Genomic DNA, 22,857 nt, shown 5'->3' with positions numbered 1-22,857 from the left:
GATGTGACAGCAGTGTACAACCTTATTGTTGCTTTGGTGTTGAACAGGGGTGTGCAGTGATATGGGGGTGCTTACTTCCTTGCAGTGTCTTATACTTTGTCATCTTAGATTTGGTTTCTTAACTTCCAGATAGAAGCTTTTAAAAGAAAATAATTGAGTACCCAGAAGCTGCTGTTCAGAGACACCTGCAAACAATGGATTTCTGTGGGATTGGTGCATATAAGAGAGCGAAGACAGAGGCCTCTTGTAGGTCTGACAGAGGACTAGAGCTCCTTTTCTGTGGGCTACAATACTCCACGTCATGACCTTGTTTCGATTATAAAGGTAGGAAAATTCTGCTGTGTCCCCCAGATGATGAAGGGAACACAGAGCCTGGGTTTCAGTCAGATCTCTGCATGCCAGGTGAGTGTAACTGGCTTTATCCAATAACAGAACTGTTGAATTTTGTTCGGAATGCAGCTTCGAGCTGCTTCTCCAAACTGTTCATCCTCAGTGAGTGGGGTTTCAGTTATACTAAGAATGTGCTTGTCTGAAATGTTTGCCTCATCAGATGAGCTGAACTGTGCTGCAGATGGCCCATGGATTTATTTCCTTGTCATGAATCATGAGGGGTTTGTCAGTGAAGTAAACTCCTCAAATACTCATTTCATGATGATCTGTAATGCCTGTTTGTCCTTTGCAGCTACCTTAAAATGAGATGTGTGTGCCTAAACTATCACAGGTAGTTTTTTGTTCTTCTCGTGAGCCTTAGAGAGAGCTCTTGGAAGAGCTCAGAACTATTTCTGGACTTCTACAGAGCATTTGCTTTTTGTGAAGTATGGGAAATACCTATACCAACCTTTGTGCTCCTTTAGATTTTAAAAGAACAAATTCCCACAGGGAGAATTTTCCAGACTTTTTCTTTTCCTCCTGGAGCTGTCAGTGTGTAGAAAGGGGGTTGAGCACTGTGAAGGGCAGAGAAGATAGAGGATGGTGAACAGGGACTTTGAATTCTTCTTCAGCAAGGAGGTTAAGTCCAGAAGACTAATTTTTACAGATCTCTTCTTCCCTGTAGACTTGTTAATCTAAAGTTATCATTGTATTAGTGATGCTCTAAAGGAAATGTTGAGTGCTTAATTGTCCTGGTTTTGGCCAGGACATTCATGCATTAGGTTAGTCTAATGTTAAAATTTGAAGAAAACTGTACTGGTAATAGTTTCTTTAAAACCAGGCTTTGTTTGGCATTGGGCTGATGATGGTCAGTAAGAATTGCTCTAGTTGCTGTTGCCCTTTTTGAAAACATGCAGCGTGTGATTATTTAAATGTAGTTCAGTATCTTCCATCTTGGAAATGAAGAACCTATGAAATGAAATAATTTGATGAAGTATTTTCAAGTTACAAAGAGAATCTATAAGATGTGATGAGAGTTGATTTCTATTTTTAAAAGTCCTGTACCACAGCAAAAAAGGGAGACTTATTTTGGCCAAGGATACACTTTGAACTGTAAGTATGTAACACTTCATTGCAATGGTTTAATCTTTGCAGGAGATCAATGGGATCACTGCTGCACTGGCTGAAGAGCTCTTCCACAAAGGTAAAGAACCTGTAAGAATTTAACTGGGGATGGTTCCCTCCATGTGCATGCGTGTGTATACCTGTGAGATTTAATCTCCAGACCATGAGATCTGAGTCTTTCACATCAGACTGAGCCTTGTTCTTCCTCTTCACCTGTTTCTTGCTGTTTGTGCTTTGATCCAAGCTGTATTTGAGGAGGAACTGTCACAGAAGCACAGCTGCTTTTGGAAATAAATCAGAAATTGATGAATTCCTTGGTATGTTTTAGTGCAACCAGTCAGGAAGTTTGTGTCATTTCAGTGAGCCTTGATAGAGTGTGTTGAATGCATCACTTCACCTGTCTTAATGTTGTTCTTCCAGAATTCAGGAAACATGAGACCTTCTGGTCAGTTAATGAAAGGATGTGCTTTTCTGAGGCTGAGAGCTGAAAATGAAATGCACTACTGCAACATCTCTAAGTGGCTCCCCAGGAGCAGGAGGCGTGTGAAATGATTAACCCATGTTGAGGGACAGGCTGAATGCTGTGCTGTGATTCTGGCTGGCTGAGGTGATAGGTGAAGCGTGGTTCAGATTGTTCTGGCACAAAATTAACTTTAGGTGAAGCCACTTCAGAGGGGGCACTCAGCAAATTGTGGAACACTTTAAGGAAGGTCCTGAAGAACTGTTCCCTGACTCTGTAGTGCCTGTAGCCTCACTAGTGCCAAAATCATTGATGTCTGACCGCTGTATGTGAGTGGAACCTTGTGGTGATGTGCAGCTGGACTCTGGGACTTGCTCCCACTGAAGCCAAAGGGAGTTTTAGTCTTTGGAGAACTCTGCTTATCAGGAAAGCCGATGCTCTCCTGTCTGTCAGGTCAAACTGGTGTCCTTAAAAGGAAGAGGAGGAAGATGTTAATTCCACGTGTGCATGTATTCTGACTGCTGTAATCCACATTTGCTCTTGGGATGCTGTCAGAGGAGGCTTTTGGATGCTGTTTCCTAGTGTTCCTGGAAAGAAATGGGATTGTAAAAATATTGCCAGAGAATGCATTTCCTGCCCAGGGAGCTTGCTCTGGTGGTAGTGTGGTGAAAGTCCTCAGACTGTCCAAGAAGATGCTGCAGCTTTGCACATCAGCAGCTTAGCAAAGGATGTCAGGTCTATCTGTTAGATGGTAGGTGCTGCTTTTTCTGGTTAGAATAAGTCTGAGCTGCTATTGAACTTAGGGATATCTCAAAGTTTAGCAATTTGTATGTTATATAAATGAACTTTGTCTGGTTCCAGCCCTGTTAAGAGGGAAATTTGCCATTAGTTGCGTTGGGAGCTTAAGGCTTGAATGCAGAGAGTGCCTGTTTGAACACTTGGGTTATTCTGGTGTTAAAGAAAATTTATCTGAATTCAGTGCTTCTAGTTTAGAAGCAGAAAAGACATTGTCTTGGTGCCTTAATCATGAGCTTAGAATATAAATGACAGAGATGAAATCGCTGACATTAGGTTTTGCAGGTACCATTTGCTCTTTGGTAACTGGGGCAGCGTTGTGTTCGATACCATCATCCTGTGTTTTTCAGGAGAGCAGCTCTGAATGGCTGGAGAAGTCTTCAACATCAGCAACATCAGACCCTTGCAGCCATATGCTGTCACTCAACAGTTGCTGCAGGGGAAGCCTACGTGTGCTAATGGAGATGCCAAAACTGATCTAGGTCATATTCTAGATTTTACCTGTCGACTCCAGTATTTCAAGGTGAGCCATGTTTGCACAAGTACTGTTGGTGTTTCTGCCAGAGTGATGGGATTCTTGGCATGCTTCTGGAGCCAGGTTTGAATGCACAAGATCTTTACTGGCAGTAAACACCTGTAAGCATTTAGAGCTGGGTGTTAAACAGGTGCTTATTCTACCAACCTTCAACATAGTTCTCTAAGAAAGATGTTGATTCTGCCATGTGATGTCATCTCTTCAGCGGTGCCCTCTAGGGTTTCTGTGACAGAGCCTTACTGGGTGCTAATAGGCATGGGGAAGCAGGAAATATTCATTTCAACCTTGCATTCTTTGACAACACTATGGCTAGGCCAGTGTATAGAGATGCATACATGCATGTGTGTGTAAGTCCTGTCCCCTTTCTCACCTTTAACTGTATTGGAAAGTTTAAAAAACCCCCAAACCAAACTAACAAAACCATCAGTTTTAGAGATGAATGGCCCAGAATTTCTAGGACAAATGCCATTACAGAACAAATGTAAAATGGCCTCAGATAATTTTTTGTCTGGAACCAGTTTGATATTTTGTTCTTCTACCAAATCAGTGAATTACAAAGACTTTTGCTGAGTAGCTTTTTTAACACTGCTTGCTACAGGTCAGTGTCTTTTCAGCCCTTTTATTACATGAAGAATTTCCTTGTAACTGTGTGGTATGTTCAAAGATGAAATGAAGTAGTGGTTTGGGGAAGGTGCACTGGAGGGCTTGGAAAGTTTAGAAAGCAAAACCACAGCTCTACTGTTATTCCTGTGGATCTTCAGTTGCCTTTGCCATCCTCTGTGTGTAGAACCTGTTGTTCAGAGGATTCTCTGGGTGGAGAAGAACATATGATTTAGAAAAATATTATATACAGCATATTATTTAGAAAAATACTTGAGAGTTTCTGGCCCTTCTGAAAGCTTGTGAGTGGGAGCCTTCAGAGTTTATAAGATATACGTAAGACCAAAAAAAAACCCAAACCTTAAGAGATTTCTCCCAAAATTTTATTCACAGCAACCAGAACTGCAACCACCTGCCTTTTGCACTGGTGCCATGTGCTCTGGCCAGAATGCTATGGGCACGTGGGAAAACTAGATGCCTTTTTATGAGATGGTCTAATGCTTTCTTCAAGCCCATCTTGTCAGTGCCTCGGACTTCATCCCCTGGGCTGGAATTGAAGACAGTTCTGTCCTGGAGGATCCAGGTGTTTCAGGGAAGCTGGTTTTAGTGAGTGCCACTCTGGCTTGATCAGCTGTGGATGAAGCCTTGCTCAGTCTTGTCTGTGGGATTTGAATGCCCCATGTGCTACAAAATACAAGCACCAGGTGGCAGCTTAAGTTCAGTGCCTCAAGTTCAGAGCACTTAGCTGGAGTGTAACTGATGGTTTGGGTTTTTTCTGCTGAAGAGTTAATCTGCGAGTTTCCTGTATCATCCCGTGTTTGACAAAGGGGTTGGAGCTGTGGCTGTCCCAGCTGCTGTACTTGTGCTCTTGCCCGTGCACAGCTGTCTGAAGTGAGCACAGGTTGGGTTGTGTACACTGACTGTTCTTCCTTGTTGATGACCAGGTCACTGGAACAGGGGGACCTTTTGGAACCAGTACCATTCAGGAGCATCTGTTGCCGTTTGACCTGTCAATTTTCAGATCTCTTCATCAAACAGAGGTACAACTAAGCTACTGCCTGTAATTTGAGGGGCTCTGTAAATGCCAGGTCTGGTGCATGGCTCTCAGGCTTGGCAATTGCTTTGCTTTGGTGCTGGGGTTGGGGCATGCAGTGTTCAGGAGGAGTGTTTTATTTGGGAAACAGTGTGGGGTTTTTCTCTGGACTTGGCAATACGGATGCCAGATGTAAATATTCAGAAGAGCTTGTGCATGTCTTCCCAAGGGATGTGTGTCATTTCCAGTGTATGCAGAAGCTACCCCAGGGTGGCTTTCTGTCCCTGTGAAGCTCCAACAGATGGGTGCTAATGGGAGCTCTTATTACAAAGTACTTCTTGTTTGGGAAGCAGCAGGGATTTCTGAATTGATGTGAATTTGCTTGAGAAGGTTCACTTGAGTGCAGCGCTTCTGGCTTGAGAATTTGCGGCATTTTTTCGTTGCTCTGCTCTCAGTGTGGATCACAGGGCTTCCACTGGGAGTGTTCAAAACCTCTTTCATCCCTTTCAGATCTTTCCAGAGTGGGAATGCCTGGTTGTGTCACACAGCCCTTACCCTGTGTTCCCTTCTGTTGGGTTCAGGACCTTTTGTTGGACATGCCTGCTGTCTCACTGATAGGAGAGGCTGTGCTGGTTCAGAGCTGCAGTGCAGTCCCCAAGTCAGGGACTTCCTGACATCTTAGCGTGGGAAGGAAACTTCAGTGGGCTGGTGTTGGGAGTGTGTCTAGCATGGATAATTTCAGGAGTAGCTTTGCTTAGTGTGGGGAGAATAAAAAAGGGGTTTGTTTTGAAGACTTCTGTGCCTGTGGGTTCCTGAAACGTTCTGCATGGGCTGGCAGCAGACCTGCATTTTCATCTCGTCGTAACTGCTGCCCAAAACCAAACAGTGGTGATCTGGAGAGGTGCTTCCAGGGGCAGCAGGAGTTCTCTGGGAACTGGTTGTTGTTGCACAGTGTGCCCAGAGAAGGACCCATTTGCTAGACAGAGCTTGAGTCACACTGAACTGCAGAAAAGACTTTTATAATGTCAAACTTAGTCTGTGTAATGAGCTCATTGGTGTATGAACTGCTGAGCTGGGCATCTTCCCTTCCCCGGACGGTTCTTGTTTATTCTTTGTAGTAAAGAAGGTGGGATACAGCAGTAACTGTGTTTGCAGGTCGAGCTGCACAGCTTGAGGTACCCACCTCTGCGGTTGGTGACAGTCAAACACTGCGCCCTGTCCAACTGCCTGGGCGGTTGAACCTGGGGGAATGCCCTGGGAAGGTAGAAAGTGCCTAGAGAAGATGTTTTGTGCAAAGAAATATTTGGGAATTAGTTTTTCTGTAGTTGTGTCCCTAATTTCTTGCTGTAGCTTTACCAAATGTTGGGCTGTCTGACCTGATAGTCCCAGATTTGAAGGCAATGCTGTAACTACTTTCCGGACTGGGAGGGAATCCGTTCTTGAAGCTTTCAGTTGCCTCTGCTGTGTCCCGTGTTTGTTCTGCCATTTCTGACTGTCATGTTTTTCCAATAGATCAGTCATTGTGGGGGGAAGCTTCTCAAAGGGCTGACCTCATCCAAACATGCTCTGGCCACAATGAGTGTTCGGTTTTCGGCAACATCGATGAAGGTGAGAGGGAGTTTCTGATGGGCGTTCGAAGCGTGTGCAAGAATCACGCCTGTGGTGGGGGAATCCCCATTTGGAGCCCTGGTCCTTTTCTGTCCTGCCTGTTGCAGGTTCTGCTCTTAAAGCTGGGAAGCAGAAAGGGTTTACTGGCCTCTAAGAACAGACTTGAAGTGATGAGATGTGTCCCTTCACAGGGATGTTTCTGATGCTTTGATTGGAATGTGCTTCTGTTACTCCTCGAGAGCTGAATGCGTGTGGCTTCTTCTCTGGGCTGTGATTTGGCAAGGCTGTAAGGAGCGTACCTTTCACAGTCCCTCTCTTCCTTCCCATTCTCCAGCCTGGGTTGGCTGCCAGTGTTTGGGACTCCCTCCCTGTGGATCTAAAATAATTCTGACACACTCAGCTCCTGCTTTAAGACCTTTAATCTGGGTGATGATAAGGCTTAGGGATCTTTTTTCTATAAGGTCATTTGGATTGCTTGTGAAACAATGGGCTTTCACCGAAGATGCAGGTACCATATTTTTAGGGTGCTTGTCTTTAACAGGAAATCCTGGTGCCAGAGGCCTCTGAGTTTGATCAGTGGGAGCCAGAGGATGCAACTTCAAGCTGTCCAGTGACAGCAGTTATCCCAACTTGGAGAACATTAACAACCTTGGATATGAGTCACAACAGCATCTCTCAAATTGATGATTCAGTGGTAAGAAATCTTTCTTCATTTGTGTGTGGGGGGAAAGGATGGCTGGTCTTCTGTGGCACATGACTCAGCAGGGATTTTGCAATTTCTTCATGTATCTCTCTTCTGAAAGATTTCCCCTTGCACTGTCCGTGCTTGAGCTCCACAAGGTAATGCTGTGGAGATCAATGCACTGCTCAACTTACTCTGGTTTTTGCTTCTGTAATCTTTATCCAGGGTTCTGTGTAATACAGACAGGCCTGTTTGATGAGCTGGAAAGGCCTCTTAATGAGTTTGATCTGTAGTTAGTGGGGCTAAACTGGGGGCAACTTGCTTGTCATCAGTGAGAACACAGGTTTCAAATGCAAACGTGACCGTGCTCATCAGAGTAATCTGGTTCTCTCACGAGCAGGTGTCTGCACTCTGGCTGCACTAGAATGGGTGCAGAACGCTTTTTACTGCTGAAAGCTGAGAAGAGGGTCTGTGCCTTGGAGAGTTCCTGCCCTTTGCCTGTTAGTTGTTAGTTGGTTGGTGAAGGAAGTACAGCCAGGTTTCTAAGCTAAAACGCATTTAACATGTGCACCTGTTCCCTTCTAGAAATTAATTCCCAAGATTGAGTTCCTGGACCTGAGTCACAATGGGGTGTCTCTGGTAGAAAACTTACAGGTAAGGGATGCTTTTGAAGGTGATGTTTGCCAGGCTGCCCAGGACCTTCCAAGACAGAATCCTTTTGCTAAAGGATTTTGCCACTCATCTTGCAGAGAAGAGTTTAAGCCCAAATAGCTTCCTAGCATCAAGCCCTCGTAAGGGTGCATTTCTTACTTGCCAACACTGACATGCAACATGTAGTTCTTGACTAAATTCAGTCGTTGCTGGCTGTGTCAATGGCTTGGGAAAAATAGAGTGGAGGAAGTTCCCTTTCCTGCAGGCTTAATCCTGTGTAATGAGCAAGTTCGTGTTGTGTTTGTCAGCTGGGCAGCATCCAGCATGAGCAAATGGACAAGCCTTTGATATTGTTTAATTTTAGCAAATTGGTGTGTGACCTGGATTTTCTGTGCTCTCGTAGCATCTTTACAACCTTGTTCACCTGGACTTATCCTACAACAAGCTGACATCGCTGGAAGGTGTTCACACAAGACTGGGAAACATCAAAACTCTGAATCTAGCAGGAAATCAGCTGGAAAGGCTGTGTGGTCTTAACAAGCTGTACTCTTTAGTCAACTTGGATCTGAGCAACAACAAAATCGAACAGGTAACTACTGATTTTAGTGTCAGATTGCTTTAGAACACAAGTGATTCCTGTTAGAGGGTGAAAGTGCAAATAAAGTGGCTGGAGAGAATTTTTTTTCCTGGTTACTGTTTGTATGTAATTTAGTCAAGAAATGCTTAGACTGTGGTGGTGTTCTCATTTAGCCAATATGTGTATTCATCCTTTTACTGAAAAACTTTCAGATTGATGAAGTAAAAAATATAGGAAACCTCCCGTGCTTAGAAAAGGTGGTGTTATCCAGCAACCCACTGAGCATCTTCCCTGACTATGGGACCAAAGTACTGGCTCAGTTTGGGGACAGGGCTTCAGAGGTATGTAAGAACAGCTTTTTCTTTCTAAAGCCTGGTAAGGAAAGTTGTGTGAATGCTCTACAAGCCTGAGGAGTTTTTAGTGGGGGTTGGAGTACATCTGTAGGGAATGGAACCATGTATACGCTGCTGGGCGTGCTCCTCAGATCTAAGGGAGAGCTTGCCCTGCTTTCACTGGGTAACAGGGTGTTCCTGTTGGAAGGTGCCTGTGCCAGTGGGGTGTGGAGCTTCCCAAGCCCTTCTGAGTTTGCATTCAAGTCATGAGGTCTGACGTGGTCATTACCTTGTTTACAGGGTTACAGACATGCACAGCATCTGCATCAAACTATTTATTTATGACATAAGTAACAATAAGTTACAGAGCTGCCTTGTTTTCTGTATTTCTGGATGTTTTTAACATTTTTAGGTCTGTCTGGATAACACTATCACCACAGAAAAGGAACCAGACACAGTGGAAGTGCTGAAAGCCATTCAGAAAGCCAAGGAGGTGAAACACAAACTGAGCAGCTCTGATAAAAAGGTGAGTTGGGTGCTGTGAGAGCAGAACGTGCTGTGTACAAAAGAAGCCTGTGAGTCCTCTCCAGATTGGCTTTGAGCAGAATTCCTTAAACTCACTTGTCATGGAAGTGAGTGCAGTGTTTGTGCTTTACTGCAGTGTGAAGTTTGAACATCACCTCTTTCTCCTATTTAGATTTCAATGCAATTTCAGGATGTTCCTTTTTCTGCTGGCTTGGGATAGAGGAAGTGGGAGGAAAAGAGAAAATGGCCTAATGGTACACACAATAAATATGCAGCTGACCTCAACAGCCGTATTTTCCATCTTATACAGAGAGTGCTGAGGTGTGAGATCAGTGCTTGTGTTGCAGAGGACTGAAATGATTTTCCCAGACTTTCTTCTTGCGAGTATTGAGCAATGGGAAAGGATCAGAAGTCTGAATTGTCCTGTTCTCCTGTCTGCTGTGCAGTGGGTTAATCTTGTTCTGGAAATAAGTTGTATTATCAGGAGCTGTGATGCCCCTGCAGCCTAAGAATCCTGTTGTCGTTGTGGTTTGTGAAACTTGCTGCTGGTTTTGTCAGTGCAGGGATCAGTGATCAGAATGACTTCTCTAAACGAATTCTTAGTGGAGTTCTGCTTAGTGGGAAATGGGAACTTGAGAGGATGTGAGCACCACCGTGTGCCACCCCTCAGAAACCCAACACATTTGGTACTAACGTTCTTTTTACTCCAACTGGGAAATCTTTGTAGACTTAGTGCAGTTCAGGTTCTGATGTGTCCCGTGTGTTTAGGATTTTTCTTTAATTATTGCCTACTTTCTTTATTAGATCAGTGAGGACTCCAGGCTCACCGCTGCCAGCTCCAAACCAAACTGTTCTTCTGTTCCTGTTCGTCCTTCCTCTCCCTCTCTGCCTCGTCCTGTCAGCTCCAGCCAAGGTAATCATGTATGTATCGTGCTGCTGGGCTGAGCCTCTGGGTTCTGCGTCTCCAGGCTGCACTGATGTACCTGGATGTTCTGTGTAGGGATATGGGGCTTATCAAGTCAGAGCAGACAGACCCGGCAGCTTTGGCGTAGTGCAAGTGACATGTGACCTGGCAAAGCTGCCCTGATGTTCACTGTGGTGTTAATTAACTCGAACAGAAGTTGGGGCACGGGGCTGCTTTTACTGCAGAAAGCAGCAGCAGAGGACTGTATCTCTCTTGCTAGTCTAGATACATGCCTTCAAGGGAACTGTGGCATCTGTAGGCACGTTCTAAAACTGCTTCTCTGCTTGTTGGTCTGCACAAGGGGAGCTGGAGCATCTGTTCCATTACTGCTGTTGGCAAGGGCTGTGTTTCTGTCAGGCCAGAATGGAGGTCGGAAAAGGAGATGAGTAAGAGGCAGTTCTGGAGTTTGGGTTCAGACTGAGCCTGTGATTTCAGCACACTGTTGTGTTCCACAGCACCTGCTGACCTTACCTGAAAATCCCATTTCACTGGATGCTTCAACCAAGGGTACCCACTGCATTAGAACGTAGAACAGTGGCGTGTCCTGCATCTTCTGCAGGGGCCCGTGGGACTGACTGACTGGGAAATTCATGTGTGTCTGAGAAGAGATAAAGATGCTTTTGCTTTTGCCTGAATGAAAGCTTAAAATGCAGTAGGGTGTATCTGGTTGGGGACGACTTTGTAACCACTTAGAAAAGTGATGACAGTCTCCATAATTTGGGGCGAAACAGCTTACTCTTAGCAGTGAATTGGTGGGTGGGGGAAGAGGTCTTTGGAAAGAGTCTGTTCCTGGCATTTCTGCAGAATCAGTAGAGGTCTCAGATCACTCAGTAAAAATGAAGTGACGGCGTTTAAATTAAAGGAGAAGCAATTTAGATGCAGGTTTAGTTGCTATTTATGTGCTTGATTTGCCTTTGGAGCCCTTCTGGATAACTTTTCACCTCCAGGTGAAATGCCAGGTTCTCCCAAATTAAGCCAACGCTGGCTTTAAAGCATCAAGCATTGAAGTTGCAGGAGTGAGACAGCTTGGCTATAGGGCAGCCTGGGGTTTTATGCAGGGCTAGCTGTAAAGATGCATGCTAGCAGTGGCTGTGACTGTTTAGGTGTTACTTATTGGTCAAGCATCTTTTTCCATTATTGCAAATGTTTAAGGAGCACATGAGTCTTGGAAAAAATACCAAGATCTTTCTGAACTACTTGGGAATTTTATAGGAAAACTGGTGTAAGACTGGGGTTACTGACTGTGGTCCTTTTCCATAAGATTCCTGTAGTAGAGTCTTGAGGAAGGGCTTTTATATTTATAAAAATAAATATAAAAGTGGGATATAAATATATAGTGGGATATTTATAAATATATTAATATATAGTGGGATAGCAAGGAGTAGGACAGGATTAGGACATTCCTCAGCTTTAACAACAGAAATGAATTCTTTGCTACATACCTAGCTATCAAGGGTTGTTTTCAAAATACTGATTTTGAGAAGTCTATTTTTTAAAAAATGGAACTATGCTGGGCAATTTATTTCATTGTTAGACCTGAAATCAGGAATAATGGAATTCATTTTCTGATGCACTATTTCTGTGAATTGTTTTCTCTGCACTTTCTCTAGACACCATCTGTTTCACTAGCATTTTATTCAACTTAAACATGGCTTCCAAATGGCTTATGGCAAAGATTAAACATATATAGAGAAGAGAAATCCAGCAATAATGCTGCCCTGTTCTGGTTTTCTTGTCAATTTGAGTTTCCTTCTGGCTAACATGGTTGCTGTGTTCAAGCAGTAAATATCTCTTGTGCTTCCTCTGCCTGAGAGATGGTTTGGTGTCATCTACTAAACTTTGCCATCAATCCAGAAAGATACAGGCAGGAGTTCTTATGCCCGAGGAAGCAGCTCACATGCATTGTCAGCATGAGCCAGCAGTGGCTCCTGCAGCTTGGAAGGCCAATGGTATCCTGGTCTCCCATCAGAAAAGGGTTGGCAGCAGGGACAGGGAGGGGATTGTCCCTCTCTGCTCTGCCCTGGGGAGGCCCCAGCTGGAGTCCTGTGTCCAGAGCTGGGGCCCCAGGACAAGAAAGATGTGGGACTGGTGGAGAGGGGTCAGAGGAGCCACGGAGATGATCAGAGGGCTGGAGCAGCTCCCCTACGGAGAGAGGCTGAGGGAGCTGGGCTGGTTCAGCCTGGAGAAGAGAAGGCTGTGGGGGGACCTCATTGCAGCCTCCCAGTCCCTGAAGGGAGCAGAGGAACAGGAGGGAATCAGCTTTTTGAAAGGGCAGGCAATGGCAGGACAAGGGGGATGGATTGAAGCTAAAGGAAGGAAGGTTTAGGACAGATATTGGGGGGAAGTTCTTTCCAGAGAGAGTGGTGAGGGGCTGGAAGGGGCTGCCCAGAGAGGGGGTGGGTGCCCCATCCCTGGGGGTGTTCAAGGCCAGGTTGGCTGGGGCCCTGGGCAACCTTGTGTAGCTCCAGGCCTGGAGGTTGGTGTCCCTGCCTGTGGCAGGGGGGTTGGAGCTCTGTGATCCTTGGGTCCCTTCCAGCCCAGCCCAGGCTGGGATTCTGTGATTGGGATTCTGTTGTTTATTTGCACGTACGTTGTACACGCGTGAGCGGGCCGGCTCTGTGCTGATGCTGAGAACTGGAGTGCTGGGTTGCATTCCTGCCAGGCTGTGAATATCAAACAGGCAAAAAGCCCAATGTCCCTGAGAATATTTCAGTATACTGCATTCCTGATCAGTTTGTAATGACGAGTCAGGCTGGGATCCTTCAGAAAGGTTCTGATCGAGGTAAGATCATTTCCTTGAGTGGCATTTGAGGGACAGGACCTCCTGCGCCAGGGTAAAGGTTTTACAGATCTTCTGCTTGTTTGCTTGGCACCTGCAAAAATGGGAGTGAATGCTGTGAAGCTCACAGACTGCTTTGCTATGGCTTTGCCAGCCTGGCAATGCTTTGGTAACACTCAGGGCAAGTTTCAAGGAAATGGACCAGTTGTGTTAAAACTAAATTACATGGAGAATTCTCACACAAGATGTTGAGATTTAAATTGGTGGTTAGCTTAAAAAATGAGCTTTAGCAGTCTTCAGTGCACCTTTCAGTGCACTTAAGGATATTAAAATTGTGCCTGGTTTTGTTCTGTCCTGGCTGTTCTGTGAAGAGACCCCGCAGCTTTAATGACTGATGGTCACATTTTGATGATACAATCTTAATTCTAGTTGTTTGACAGACACTATTAGACATTCATTTTGGTTTTACTTCAGCAATTTTAAAAGGTCTTTGTATTTCTTCTAGAAATAATTTGTGAAGAAACAGTCCTAGCCAGCAGTCTTTTGCAATCTGGTAGTTTGACTCCTACAGACTATACAGTTCCCCAGAGATATTTTGAAATACCAGACTCTGGATGTAAAAATCAGATAATTGCTACACTTGTGTTTATTTTATGGCATTTTTAATGTGGTAGTGTTTGGTTTTTTTGCAAGCTAATTTCTGATATTAAACTTATGTTGTTATAGTAATCCACAGCAAAGGTATTTTCATTCTCTGAGCTGTTATAATTGAGGAAGGAGGTAGCCCCAAATTTGAGTGGTGGGTTTGGTCCACCTTGTAAAGTGAGTGCATGATCTGAATTCACCAAAGAATTGTCGCTGTCAGGACTGAGATGTTTACCTGGCATTAGCGTCTCATTCAGTGTGCTCTGAGATGCTGAACTGCTCTCTGAACTGAGCAGTTCAGCACTTTTTGGAAGACAGGTCTCTTCCTCAGAGAGTGGAAGAACCTTCTCTCTGGCAATAGGTGTTGGCCTAATTGGTCTCCTTCAAACTCCAGCTGTTTAACTTCTGCGTTGTGATGTCATTTTTGATATAGGAAATGCCCTTCATATGCCTGGCTTCAGGGCATGAGACAGCCAGCCCTGAGGGACTCTGCCTCTGCTGCCAGCGTGGCTGGGCTTTCTCCAGGGCCTTTGCCTTTTCGCCTGGCTGTGCGCTGCTGCTGAAGTCTGTAGTGTGCTGAAAGGCCTACAGGCCACATCTGTTCTCACTGCGTTCCTGGCTGCCTCAGAGTGCCCAGCCTGAACTAAAATCCTGGTGTGTCAGCATCCTCACAGGTCGGCTGTTCAGCTGCCCATGGGTACAGCAGTCAGGACTCAGCAGGGAGCTGCTGGCCTTAAAAAGCAGGAGCCAACGTTGACTTTGCTTTTCACTTCTGCTGAAATCTGGCGGCAGCTGCCACTGCCTGATGGTTCTTTGTTCCGTAGGCACCTGCCTCTCTGTTGGATTCCTGTAAAGCACATGGAAGTGATCCTCAGATGTGGTAAGTGAGACTCCTGAGCTCTGGCTTAACCCCCATCAGCTTTTTGAGTCCCAATAGTGGATGGTGCATTTCAAACCCGGCTTTAAGGCAAACCAGTGTGTCTGGTTGCACGCTGCCTCTAGTTGTTTTCAAGCGAAATCAGTGGTAAGAGTATAAAGTCTTTGTAACCTTTGAACCCTGGAATAAAGTCAGTGGCTTCAAGCCAGTGATTTGCAAAGTGCCTGTTGGGTTTGGGAAATGGAAGATGAGCTGAACACTTTATTTTTAACTTCTGATAAATTGCACACTCCCAGCCTCTCAACCAGTGGCTGTGCACAGTATGAAGATCACAGAATCACAAGGTTGCAAAAGCTCTTTAAGATCATTAAGTCCAACTGTTCCTGTCCCAAGCTAAACCAGATCCCTGAGCACCTCATCTACCCTTTTTTTTAAAACCCATCCAGGGAAGGTGACTCAGCCCCTCCCTGGACAGCCTGTGCCACAGCACCATAACTCTTTCAAGGAAGAACTTTTCCCTCCCATCTGCAGTGACCCTGCCCTGGGGCAGCTTGAGCCCATTGCCCCTTGTCCCATCTCCTGTCCCCTGGCTGAAGAGACCATCGCCCACCTCTCTCCACCTTCCTGGCTGGGCAGTGGAGGTGGGGAGAAGGTCTCCCCTCAGCCTCCTCTTCTCCAGGCTGAACACCCCCTGCTCCCTCAGCTGCTCCTCAGAGGATTTGCCCTCTAGCCCCTTCCCCAGCCTGGTTACCCTTCTCTGCACTCACTCCAGGACCTCAATGTCCTTCTCATGGTGAGGAGCCCAGAACTGGACCCAGCACTCGAGGTGCAGCCTCACCAGCGCCCAGTACAGGGGCACAATCACCTCCCCAGACCTACTGGCCATGCTATTTTTGATCTAACAAATTAAGTAGTTAATATGTAAAGACAAAACAATGTATGGACACGAGATGATCTGAAAGCATCTTGAAAAATCAGTGGCAGGACAAAGGAATAATTTGAATTAGGAATATTTCTATCAACTAAATGCTGTAAATGGATAAAAGAAATACAGAAATGAATACAACTGCAACCTATGCATTCTTGACTGTTTAAGACGTTTTATGAAATTAGGCTGATGTAACTGCAGTAACAAGATTATACCTCAAAGTTCAGAGCAGCAGCACCATGAGCTGTAGGTAGCTGTGACTGTTTTGAAACTCAGGCTCGTACTTTGCCTTGTTATCTCTTTTGCAGTTTGGATCCTTCAGAGGAAGAACAGCGTGCAGTGCCTGACCCCTGTAACACTGTCATCTTGCCTTTTCATTGTATGTCATACACTGCCACAAACCAAGATTTTACTCAGCACCTTTCTGCCTTGATAGTGCAGACTGTGCAGAGATTCCCCCCCCCCCTCCTGCTTTACAGAGGAGAAAGGGAGCCCTCTGGGTGACACCAAGACCACAGACAAAGAAGATGGCTCTTTTGAAATGGGGCTTCACGAAGGAGATGAGACTTCTGAGTTCAGCACTACTTCAGATCCTCGGCCCTCTGACCAGGGAGCAGTGGAGAGTGTTGCAATAGTCAAAATTCTCTGGAGTGTTTCTATTCACACTCATAAAGGCCTCAAGCAGTTTGCTTCCTGTTTGGTTTTGACTGAAGATCTGCCAGCTGTGTTTGAGATGCCTTGTCAGGAATTGAGAGGAAATTGCCAGCACATCCCTTCTGCCTTGAAGCTGGTGCTGTCTTTTCCATATACTGATCTTCTGGAACTTGGCTTTCTCCTGCCACAAATCTGTTTAACCCTGAAGCTGACAAATGGTGACAACTGCTTGTTTGTTGATTCAGACCCCCAGAACCTGCAAGACTTTTATTCCTGTTTACACATGCGTTGCTCTCAACAGTACCCGTCAGTGTTAGCAAGCTCCGTGTTGTACTGTGGACCAGCAAACCTCCCAGAGTTTCTCTGCCAGCTTAGGGAATTGAATTGCATTTCAGCAGATGATGTTGAAATAAAAGGTTGTTTCCCAACATACCTTGTTTATGGGAAGAAAACCTGTGTCCAGGAACTCCTGCACCAAGCAGAGTCAGCTGGTAGTAACAAAGACTGGTCAAAACCCGTTTTGTGTCCTGCACTTTATTCTTCAGTGTATAAGGCTTCTGCCCAGGGTCCCTGTGTGGTCCATCCCTGTTGGATATTTCTAACACTCCAGCATTTGTACCTAGTAAAGGTGGATTTCAGTTTGCTGCCAGGTAAATGGGGAGGCACAGAAGAGTGGAGAAGTGTATTTAAGCTGACTAGGATTCCGTTAGCATCACTGGTGCTGCATCCGACTCATGGCTCCATCCAGCAGAAGGGTTCCTTTCTGGATGGCCACGTGCTGGAGTTGCTTGTTGGATACAGATGTGTTAAAGCAGTGTTTGTTCTACCTCATGAGAAATTCCACTTCCTCAGAATCTACAGTCTTTTGCAGAGGCTCCTGCAGGATGTTAAGACTATTATTGTTGTCAAAGCTTCAGGCAAAGCAGACGCTGTACGGAACCCCATGGTGGAGGCAGACAGGCATGGTCAGTCAGCAAGGGAACAGTTCCCACAGAAGCTCTGCTGAAGCCAGCGTGGCCTTGCTGGTGAGTTTGCAGCTGTCACTGGGAATGGGTTTGGGCCTGCAGTGTTGGCAACGTGCTTCATCATTCTGTTGGCCTGTGGTGTGTGTGGAGGGTTATCCTGGGCCGTAGCTGTCTGCTTTGTTTCTGGTTTGGTTTATAGTTGCAACATGTGTTTTCTTATGGAAGGAGACCTGCCTTTCCCATGGTCCCAGGCTGAGGTCATGCCAGATTGATAGATATGCTCAAGAGAAACCATTTAGAGCAAACTATTCAGAGTAGAAGCTGCCCATTCCTGATTTCTGAATGAAAGTATTAATTTTTGTAGGGGAAGGGCTGTGTAGTTCCTTAAATTTTGTGTGTTTTCTGGATCTCTTCCAGCTTTTGCAAGCCTCATCTGATGCTGTCATCTTTCTATCCATCTGAATTTCTCCTGCAGAAGATGACAGAAGATAACCAGATTGCTGTTCACCTTCCTGTTTCTGTGTCTCTGCAGCACGTGGCTGGGCTGAAAGGAAATGCCCTGCTGGAGTTTTTCCATGGCAGCGTAGCAGAGGTACTACCCCCAGCCCAGGTGTATAAAAAGATGCCTTGTGGCCTCTCAGGGCTAGACAGTGTTTTTCAAAGGGCTGTCCCAAAGGGCTTAAACCCAAGGGTCAGGCTCTGCCAAACCTGGAAGGGTTTCTGTCACAAACTGGTTTGTGTGACTGCGTGCTGGGTTCCTCGCTGCAGCGACGGGGATCCCGCCGGGCACCTCTCAGGCTCCTCCAGGCAGAACAGGAAGGACATTAGTGTGTGTCTGGCAGGAATGATAACTCCACTTCCTTTTTTTTCCCCTTTCAAGGGTCAAAATGAAATAAAATTGTATCAGTACAGGCTGGGGGTGACCTGCTGGAGAGGAGCTCTGTGGAGAAGGACCTGGGGGTCCTGGTGGGTGACAGGGTGGCCATGAGCCAGCAGTGTGCCCTGGGGGCTGAGAGAGACAATGGGATCCTGGGGCGCATCAAGAGGAGTGTGGCCAGCAGGTCACAGGAGGGGATCCTCCACCTCTGCTCTGCCCTGGTCAGGCCCCACCTGGAGTACTGTGTCCAGTTCTGGGCTCCCTGGGATAAAATAAGCCAGGGATCTCCTGGAGAGAGTCCAGAGGAGGCTATGGAGATGATGAAGGGCCTGGAGCATCTCCCCTGTGAGGAAAGGCTGAGTGAGCTGGGGCAGTTCAGCCTGGAGAAGAGAAGACTAAGGGGGGACCTTATGAATGTTTATCAATAGCTGAAGGATGGGATGCAGGGGGAAATGGGCAGCCCCTTTTCAGTGTCTGTGGGAACAGGACAAGGGGCAATGGCTGCAAGTTGGAGCACAGGAAGTTCCACAGCAACATGGGGAAGAACTTTTCCCCAGTGAGGGTGAGGGAGCCCTGGGACAGGCTGCCCAGGGGTGTGGAGTCTCCATCTCTGGAGAGATTCCAGCCCTGTCTGGACGCCGCCCTGTGCAATATGAGCTGGGGAGCTGCTTTGGCAGGGGGTTGGACCCCATGGGCTCTGGGGGTCCCTTCCAGCCCCTGTGATGCTGTGAAAATGACTGGAGTGGAATTACTTTGTGATGGGATCTCACTAAATCAGTAGGTGGCGCCTTTGTGCAGTATAGATGTACGAGTATGTACTTGGCTGTAGGAACTCTAGAAACAGGAGGAGATAAACCTAACTTGATGTACAGTCTGTGTGGGGAACACCAAATTTAAAAATACAAATAATACCCTAAGCTCAGAGTGTGGCACTTTGATAAATCATTGTGCTCTGAGTACAAATCTCAATTGAAAAGCAACTTGAGAGAGACACTCTGTTCACATCCCTCACTTCCAAATCTTCAGTGAGCACAAATGGTAAGCTGTGCTTCTCTTTTGACATCAAGGGATGCTGATAAAGAAAGGTGACTCACTTGAGGATTCACAGTAAACTCATCAAGCTGGGCAGATGCCTCCCTGGACAGCAGCTGTAACAGCAAGAGGTGCTGTTGCTGTCTCTTAAGGTCTCTTAAGGTCATTAAATCCAGCCCCTCGGTAGCATCTGAAGGCTCAGCAGACTTGTTGGACCTGCTCACTGATCAATTTTGTCTGCAGTGTCTTTTGTGCCAAGTCTTTACTGTGTGCTAGCTCCTACTTGTAGTTTTGGGCAGAAAATGAGGAAGAACTTGACCATGACAGGAAAATATGGTTTTACACAAACAGTGGAGTTCCATTGTGTGCACCTCAAAGCTGTGCTGCATTTAACTGTTTCTCTAGTAGCCTATGATGATAAAGCTGCCTGGATTATCAAAGTGTGCAAGTAACTTGCAGAATCTGCTTTCTGTCTTAGGTGGAAAATGAAGAGTTGAGACAGCTCATGTGGTCCTCAGTTCTGCTGTACAAGACTCCCAGTATGGAAGTGATGGCCTGTGTGCTTCTCTCAGCAAAAGCTATTCCCTTTCTGTTGGATGATTCATTTGTTCATGCTGATGAGCGTCAGTCAGGTAAGAGAGCTGGTTAATCCCTTACTAGGGTTACCAACCTGATCCCCGCCTCTGGGTTTGTCTTCAGTCTGACCTCAGTCCCGGGGAAGACCTTGGAGAGGGTCATCTTAGGAGCTGTCATGGAGCACATGCGTGATGCCCAGGGCTTCAGGCCCAGTCAATGACCTGGATGAAGGGATTGGATGCTCCCTCAGTCAGTTTGCAGATGACACTAAACTGGGAGGAAGTGTTGATCTGCCTGAGGGTAGGGAGGCTCTTCTATGAAACTGTTGCTACCCAATGCAGTGTCTCACCCAACCCACAGCTCAGGCCGAGCCTGACAATGAAAATATCTTTCTACAATCTAAGATGCCACGTTACTCAAGGGGTTACAGTGTACAGCTGGCTGTCTTTCTTACCCAGGTGTGTGCAGATGAGCCCAGTAATACCGTATCCGTAGGGAGGCAACAGCAACAGGCTACATCTTCACAGCTTTGCAGGCGCTGGACATGCTGCTGGCTGTAGGGGAAGTGGTGTGACAGCCGGTCACGGGGAGTCTGTATAATCCAGGTCGCTGGGTCCTGAGTGGCAGCCCATGGAAACTTGCTTGAAACATCTCGCACACCCTGGTGTCTTTATAAATCTTTTAATTGCATAACGTCCTTCTGACTTTGTGGCTGTGGGTTTTTTTCTGTGCACTGTGGGCCTCTTTCCTGGGTTGCTCACAGGTCATTGTGGAGTCTGGTTTGATTTGTTACGAATGGGCTGGAGATAAAATCTTCCCGGCCACGATGCCATTTGTGTTGGGTTTAAAGAGGTTTGCTAGGGAGTTTGTTGGGAAAATGAATCTGGGCTTGATGATGCTTTGTTTCAGCTCTCTGTGCCTGGCCTCTTGTTCATTAGAGATGTGAATTTGTTCCTGGTTTAGTGCTTTGTCATGGTAAGGAAAGCCACCCCTAAGGTGGGACAACCTTTTGGATAGGAATGTTGTGGTTCAAAGTTCTGAAAGCTGACCCGAGGCTGTTTTACAATCCTGTAAAAACAAAAAAATCTGTAACTGTGGGTGCATGGTGATTTTGTCTTGAAGTCTTTCCACTGATGAAGAAAGAATTACAAGTACAATTAAAATAAACATTACTATCTGAAAAACTATGATATTTTAGGAAAAACTAAAATTTCCTAGAACCTCTTACAATTACAATATGGTCAGCTGATACAATCCACAAAACATTTCATTTTCATCTACACTCAAATATTTTCGATAATGCCCTGTGATTAAAATGATAAAAAACACCCCCAGACAGTCTGAAGACTATCTGAGTGACAGCAGGTCAAGTCAGGTGGCCACAATCAGAAGCAACATGGCAAAGACAGATTATGAAACAGTAAAGAAATCTTGACTCCAATATAATTTGAGTTAACTTTTTGGAGGTCTCATGGTTGTTTGTATATTTTATCTTATAAATTGGAGGCATGAAGTTCAAAGTCATTTATATAATATTGAGGCCTGAGTTGAATATTGGATATTAGCGGAATTATATGGTTAATAAACCCCTAAATACTATGTGGTCTTCTAACCAAAACATCAAATAAGGTCTTGCTCATTATTTTATTTTCAAATTAGTGAAAACATTTCCTTCGTTGCTGCCTACTGCAAGCAACACTGGGGTTTGTGTAATTTTTGTCCTTGCCATTGCTAGATTCAGGGACAAAGAAATACATTTTTTATCTGAGGCTTATTATCATACATAGGAAAAAACCATAAATATGCTTTGTTCTTGCTACTGCCATGTGGACAAAGATGAATGCATTTTTTGGCTAGCTTTGCTGCTGTTGCCAAGAAGAGATGAATATTATCTTATCTTTTTTGTTTTGCTGAACAAAATCCTGCCCCAAGATGAAGGCAAGGCCAAGGGCAGACAAATATTTCATATGGAAAAGGAAGATAAGTAAATATTCACCACAGGGATGTTTGCTCCTGCATGGAAATGCTAGTGAGAATCATGTGAAGAAGAGAAGCATGTTTACATCTTTTTGATTCACTCTTTAACATAGCATTCTCCTTAGGAGCTTTGGAACCGTTTTCCACTATCTGGAAACATCCTGCAAAGCATTCCTGCTCTGTGCTGTGATAGTGCCACTGCCCTTTGTGCACAAAGACTGCTTAAAATACTGGCTACATTATGCCAGATACAAGAACTTCATTAAATTATTGAGGAAAAAGGAAAACAGTTAATATTGTGTTCAAAGGAATATTATATCTTTCCCACTGAGCTTAGCAGTCCAAAAGTTCACGTTTTAGGAGTCCAAAGCTGCAGCCTTTGTTCATCCAAATGACTTAAATGGAGAGCAAAATTGCTTTTAACTGGACTTGAAGATGAAATTCTTATCAGCTCCTTGATAAGAATGATACAAAGATAGTTTTCAAAAACTGTTACATGGACAGAAAAGGTCAAATTCAGAACTGCATCTGAATTTTTTGTTTCTGGTGCTTGGTTTGTGTTTGTTAGTGAAGAGAACGTTTGCAAGGACTTAAAATGCTGTCAGAGTTTATCTCAGGATTTTATGCCACTGCTGGTCCAAATTCTGCAATATACCTGTGGTCCTTCCAGTGCAAATCAGTCTGTACATGTATATGTATACGTGTCTGTATATAGAATATGCATTGTATCTCTGTGCCTGTGTTCCCCTTCAATGGGCCCTCAGATGTTTATCAGAATGGGTTCCAGAACTGCTCAAACATGACTTGACTTCTCTTTGTAAGGACTTTGCTTTGAGGCGATTCGACATCCCCTCTCTGACCATGACTTTTACGTAAACCACCTCCGCTAGACCATCACCGCTCTGATTGATGAGTTTGACTTTAGGTCTTTTCTGATTGTTTGTTTTGGTACATAAAGCTTTCCAAATGTACCTGAGGCTTTGTTACTGTGATTTTAAGTTACAATTTATCAACATCCCAAACAGCAGGCTAAGACTTAGAATTCCTACTTACCAATTTAGTAAAGATCCTGTCTTTAAAAAGAACCTTTTTCGATCTTATATTTATTACGGCTGCAAAACTAGCCAATTGCAAGCAGTTTATAGAACTTCTATTCAGCTTCAGTAACAGTAGTGTTAAAATAACACCTTGATAACAAATAACTTCTATAATTCCCTTATAAGTAAGAAGTGAGAAAACCAAGCTGTTACAAGCCATTATTGTCAAACATATTTTCAGAATATACTTAGCT

General features: G+C 45.1%; 1 protein-coding gene across 1 annotated transcript in view; it reads left to right on the top strand.

Moving 5' to 3' along the window:
- LOC311204749 (nischarin-like) overlaps window positions 1-22,456 on the top strand; it is a gene marked incomplete at both ends in the record, with an annotated part of 54,740 nt that extends 32,284 nt beyond the window's left edge. The window contains 18 exon segments of the mRNA XM_084281116.1: window positions 1,525-1,573; window positions 3,100-3,110; window positions 3,114-3,272; window positions 4,829-4,924; window positions 6,430-6,525; window positions 7,067-7,219; window positions 7,793-7,861; window positions 8,262-8,447; window positions 8,648-8,776; window positions 9,180-9,293; window positions 10,097-10,205; window positions 13,541-13,662; window positions 14,505-14,560; window positions 15,794-15,938; window positions 15,940-17,123; window positions 17,522-17,696; window positions 19,492-19,645; window positions 22,389-22,456. Of these exon segments, the coding sequence (XP_084137242.1) occupies window positions 1,525-1,573; window positions 3,100-3,110; window positions 3,114-3,272; window positions 4,829-4,924; window positions 6,430-6,525; window positions 7,067-7,219; window positions 7,793-7,861; window positions 8,262-8,447; window positions 8,648-8,776; window positions 9,180-9,293; window positions 10,097-10,205; window positions 13,541-13,662; window positions 14,505-14,560; window positions 15,794-15,938; window positions 15,940-17,123; window positions 17,522-17,696; window positions 19,492-19,645; window positions 22,389-22,456 (3,075 nt within the window).
- Between the last annotated feature and the right edge of the window lie 401 nt (window positions 22,457-22,857).

This window comes from Gallinula chloropus (genome assembly GCF_964237585.1).
Source record: "Gallinula chloropus genome assembly, contig: HAP1_SCAFFOLD_94, whole genome shotgun sequence".
NCBI lineage: Eukaryota > Metazoa > Chordata > Aves > Gruiformes > Rallidae > Gallinula > Gallinula chloropus.
This window is presented reverse-complemented; position numbering and strand designations above follow the sequence as displayed.